Source organism: Phaseolus vulgaris, chromosome 11 (genome assembly GCF_051622355.1).
Source record: "Phaseolus vulgaris cultivar YP4 chromosome 11, ASM5162235v1, whole genome shotgun sequence".
Taxonomy (NCBI): domain Eukaryota; kingdom Viridiplantae; phylum Streptophyta; class Magnoliopsida; order Fabales; family Fabaceae; genus Phaseolus; species Phaseolus vulgaris.
Genome location: NC_143508.1, coordinates 36,608,647 through 36,614,210, shown reverse-complemented (window position 1 = coordinate 36,614,210; position 5,564 = coordinate 36,608,647). Strand labels below are relative to the sequence as shown.

General features: G+C 36.9%; 1 protein-coding gene across 1 annotated transcript; it reads right to left on the bottom strand.

The window, feature by feature from the left end:
* Positions 1 to 2,290: 2,290 nt before the first annotated feature.
* On the bottom strand, positions 2,291 to 3,762 carry LOC150023228 (uncharacterized). The gene is made up of 2 exons (XM_090297768.1): positions 2,876 to 3,762; positions 2,291 to 2,297 (listed from the first exon to the last, which is right to left on the bottom strand). Exons 1-2 carry the CDS (start codon positions 3,760 to 3,762, stop codon positions 2,291 to 2,293), a joined length of 894 nt encoding a protein of 297 aa, XP_090153894.1.
* Positions 3,763 to 5,564: the final 1,802 nt, after the last annotated feature.

Genomic DNA, 5,564 nt, shown 5'->3' with positions numbered 1-5,564 from the left:
TCCTATGCTAGCTTGGTAACTGTTATTGTAAGTGAACTCTACCAATGGTAGAATTTCATCTCAACTGCCCAAATGATCTAACACACAAGTCCTAAGCAAATCTTCTAAGGACTGGATAGTTCTCTCTGATTGTCCATCAGTTTGAGGATGGTATGCTGAACTAAGTCCGAGTTTAGTCCCCAAAGCTTCTTGAAGTGTTTTCCAGAATCTGGAGGTGAATCTAGGATCTCTATCTGAAACTATGCTGGAGGGTACACCATGCAATCTGACTATTTCATCTATGTAAATTTGGGCCAACTTCCACATAGAGATTCTCAAGTCTATAGGTAGGAAGTGTGTCGTCTTTGTCAACCTGTCCACTATGACCCAAACAGAGTCATGTTTCCTCAAAGTACGTGGTAAGTGGGTAACAAAATCCATTGAGATACTATCCCACTTCCACACTGGAATGTCTAACTGAGTTAACAAGCCTCCAGGTCGTTGATGTTCAATCTTTGATTTCTGACAAGTCAAGCAAGCAGCTACAAACTTGGCTACATCATTCTTCATGCCATGCCACCAATAAGACTTCTTGAGATCTTGATACATCTTGGTCATCCCTGGGTGTAAACTGAGTTTGCTTTTATGACCTTCAGATAACACTGTTTGCTTTAGTTCATTATCCTCTGGTATGCATATTCTATTTTTGAATCTCAAAATACCATCCACTCCTAAAGAGAAGTCTTTGGCTTTGTCAGTATTTAATAAGCCCATGATGTTCTTCAATTTTGAATCTTCCAACTGCTTCTCCTTCACCTTCTCCAGAAATTCATTAGTTATAACAAGGGTATTACAACTGATGCAATTTGAAGACATGGAAACCTCCAAATTCATACTCCTGAAATCTTCAATCAATGCTAACTCTTTAATCATAAGCGAAGACATTTGTATCTTTTTACGACTCAAAGCCTCTGCATCAACATTTGCCTTCCTAGGATGGTATATTAGTTGGAAATCATAGTCTTTTAAAAATTCAATCCATCTCCTCTGCCTCATATTTAACTCCTTCTGATCAAACAAATACTTCAAGCTTTTATGATCACTGAACACATTAAAACTAACTCCGTAAAGAAAATGTCTCCTTATTTTTAAAGCAAAGACAACTGCTGCCAATTCTAGATCATGAGTTGGATAATTTCTTTCACGCACCTTTAACTGACGAGAACCGTAGGCAACAACTTTCTTATTCTGCATCAAAACACAACCCAGTCCCTGATAGGAAGCATCACAGAAAACTTCAAAAGACTGATTGGTATCAGGGATTGTCAATACAGGAGCATTAGTCAACCTTCTTTTCAACTCTTCAAAGCTTTTCTCACATTTTTCAGTCCATGCAAAAGGATGATCCTTTCTAGTCAATTGGGTCAAAGGAGCCACTATTTTAGAAAAGCCTTCTATAAATCTCCTGTAATATCCTGCTAACCCGACAAAACTTCTAATTTCTGTAACTGTTTTAGGACGTTCCCACTGAAGTACAACCTCCACTTTAGAGGGATCTACTGATATTCCCTGTGCAAAGATGACATGTCCTAAAAATTGTATTTCTGACATCCAGAAGTCACATTTTGAAAGTTTAGCATATAACTGTTTTTCTCTCAAAATGTTCAGGACGGTTCTAAGATGTTCTGCATGTTCTTCCCTTGTACGAGAATAGATCAAGATATCATCTATGAACACTACCACAAACTTATCAAGAAAAGGTCTGAATATTCGATTCATATAATCCATGAAAATAGCTGGAGCATTAGTCACCCCAAATGGCATAACCAGAAATTCATAGTGACCATACCTTGATCTAAAAGCAGTCTTCTGAACATCTTCTGCTTTCACTGAAATTTGGTGATAACCTGAGCGCAAATCTATCTTAGAAAAGACAACTGCCCCATGCAACTGATCCATCAAGTCATCAATTCTAGGAAGAGGATATTTATTCTTTATTGTTAACTTGTTTAATTGTCTATAATCTATGCATAGACGTGACGAACCATCCTTCTTCTTCACTAATAGCACTGGAGCTCCCCATGGAGAAACACTAGGTCGAATGAATTGCTTCTCCAATAAGTCTTCTAGTTGTTTCTTCAATTCAGCTAACTCTGCTTGTGCCATTTGGTATGGAGAAATTGACACTGGGCCTGCTCCAGGAATCAAGTCTATTGCAAACTCTATCTCTCTTTTAGGTGGAAGTCCAGGAATCTCATCAGGAAATACATCCATAAACTCCTGAACTACAAACATATTTTTTTGTACTTTATCAGTAACTATAGAACAAGCCAAGAGCATAAAACATTTTGCACCTTATTGTATCTCTCTCTCAAACTGATGAGCTGAGATAACCTGCATTCTTTCTAATTTAGGGAAAATTAACTTCTTCCGACCACAATCTATAAGGATATGATTAGCAGACAACCAGTCCATTCCCAAGATAACCTCCAAATCTTTTAGAGGTATACAAATCATGTTGATCTTGTATCTCTGCCCATCTATAATTATTGGACACTCAGCACACATGGAAGAAGTTACTATAATACCTTCTGTTGGTGTAGATACCACCAACTCAAATTCTAATTCTCGGACTGGCAACTTAAGTTTCTTAGCACAATCAAAAGATATAAAAGAATGGGTTGCCCCAGAATCAAACAATACAGATAATTGTGTTCCAAGGATAGAACAAATACCTCTAACAAGGCTATCAGACTGTGAAGCTTCAACTCCACTAATAGCAAAAACTCTGCCAGCAGCTTTGGGTTTTTGATTACTATTTTGTTGTACTTGCTGCACTCCGCCAGAATTTGGAGCTCCCCATTGGACACAACAATCTTTTGTTGCATGACCATACCTGTGACATCTATCACATGTCACATTTGACACTGGATGAGGGCAAAATCTAACAACACGTGGCCCACCGCATCGAAAACATCTGAAACTAGGTGGTGATTGAGAACTGGGTCTTCCACTGCTATAAGATTGAGGTCTGAAATAAGGTTTCTTTCTATCTTCATATTTAGGCATGCTTTTAGAAGGTCCTCCCACTTGAGGCTTAGCAAGTCTGCTACTACTTTTCAAACTCTCCACTACTTTTGCTTTCTCCACTAGAGCAGTGAAATCTCTAATGGACATAGGAATCACCACTTCTTTAAGTTCTTGCTTCAATCCAAACTCAAATTTTCTACATCTCCAAGCCTCAGTCATGGTCTGGGTGTAGAATCTAGCTAGGTGTTTGAACCTAGTAGCATATTCAGTGACTGAAAGATTTCCTTGTTCCAGCTGCATGAATTCAATTTCTTTTGCATACCTGACACTATCAGGAAAATACTCCTCTAGGAATTTTACTTTGAAGTTCTCCCAAGTAGCTTCTTCACCTTTGTCTTCCATCATTTGCTTCATGCCTATCCACCAGAATTCAGCTTCTTCAGTTAGTACATAAATGGCATAGGATAACTTTCTCTCTTCAGGGCATTGAGTAGCTTCAAAGATTCTTTCTATGTCTCTCACCCACTGGTCTGCTCCATCTGGATTTAGCTTGCCACTAAATTTGGGTGGATTGTGTCTCAGAAAATCCTCCAGACTAAAGGTATGGGGTTGTTGATGAAGCTGAGATGCTTTTGTTGCTAATCTAGCTGTTTCTAATTGATGAAAGGCGGCCTGATGCTGTTGTGCCATAGTAGCACTCTGTTGTTGCAAGGCTGTTGCCATCATCTCTATTGCCCGAGCTAAGTTGGGCATATCTACTGGTGGAGGAGGAGTAGGTGGTCTACGTGCCATCTACTAAGCACATAAAGAATTGGATTAGAAATTACTAAAAATTTTCAACTACATCTTTAAGACAAATTAACTTCAAAGAAATAATCATACAAAACAAGTAAAAACCAATCAAAACTTATCCCTAAAATGTACTCTAGCGACTTAGAATTAAGATAGAAAATAATCTTGATCTAGTCATGAGTGTGCACCCTCATCACTCTATCAAGATTTTTTTCATTCTTAATACTTTCATCTTTATTCATAACAATTAACTTGACTCGAACACAAACAAGATTTCAAGAAAAACAACTTTGTCAAACATCTTATTAGAAACTTTTAACTAAGTCTTGAGGCTAGACGTAACCAAAAATCTACACGCAGGAGAAACAGAATAAACCCACTACCCTCAGGTTATCCTAAGGATGAACCGCTCTGATACTATTAAATGTAACACCCCATAATTTACATATAACTATTACAATACCGGTTCTACATATTTCCGTACAAGCTTACAGTTTTTCAAAACATTCCTAATACGTGATTAGGACATATGGAAATACAAATATTTACAATATAAGTTTCAAAATCAACGCCTTAAAACTATTCTGATCCTCAGACACCTGTAAGATCATCTGCTCGTGTACGTAGTACAGTCATCGCAGTTCAAACACAGCAAGAAAAGCAAGGGTAAGCTAGTGAAAATAGAATTTTATAATATACGCAATTAAATCAAAAGAGAAAACCAAGTTACATGATCAATTTCTCAAATTATACAATCTTCTTCAAATCCCAACATTAAAATAATCACATAGATATCACATGGATCTACACATCCAAGATATTCAACAAACAACGTCTTCCGGAAGACCCGTATTAAGTAAGTCCTACCAGAGACTAACACCTGATCGAAAGATTACCAGCGAATCCAACTGAAAGGATCAGGGTAAGTTCAATACAACCCAAGCTGTGCATCTCATATGTCACGGTGTGCATGAACTCCCCCATCAGCTTCTCACCACCTGATATCTTAGTCTATGTGACTTAGATCATTAGTGAAGCTCGGAGATCTCTGTTACCACATAGGCATTAATACTTAATACACAGCAAACATCAGTCCATACATTATCCCGACATCAATACTTAATACACAACAAACATCAGACCATACATTATCCCAAATGTATGAATTCAATTTCATACCATTTCGTCATACAATATCATTCAAAAAGTTATCCACAATATTCAAAAATTTATTTGACATAAAAAAATACACTTTAATACTAAATCATCAAAATCCAATATTTCCACAAATTTAAATAATATATAAACAAACAACCCAATATAAATAAACACACAACATCCCTACAAGAGAAATTGAATATTGGGACCACGTCCCTTCCGCATTCAGATCTTCTATCCTAGGGTGCTATTAAAAATTAAATTTAGCTTCCCTTACCTCAATTGCTTGCTTTTCAAGCAACTTTTGGAATTTTATTCCCCACCGTTTGGATAAGCTTCAAGATTTACGGGCCTAATGTAAATTATCCAAAGAGAACAAAAATCAGTATATAATAGAATAAGTTGAGAGGATTAAACTTCTCAACTGACCCCACCAAGATTGATGATTAAATCCTAAGGAAAAACAGATAACAAAGGATATTTAGAGTAAAAATGAACTTACTCAGTTTAAAAATCTGATCGGGTAGAAATGTTCCTTAACTCCTTTGCTACAGCGTGATATGATCAGATTCTAAAATAGATGAAGTTTGAGAGAGAAAATTAGG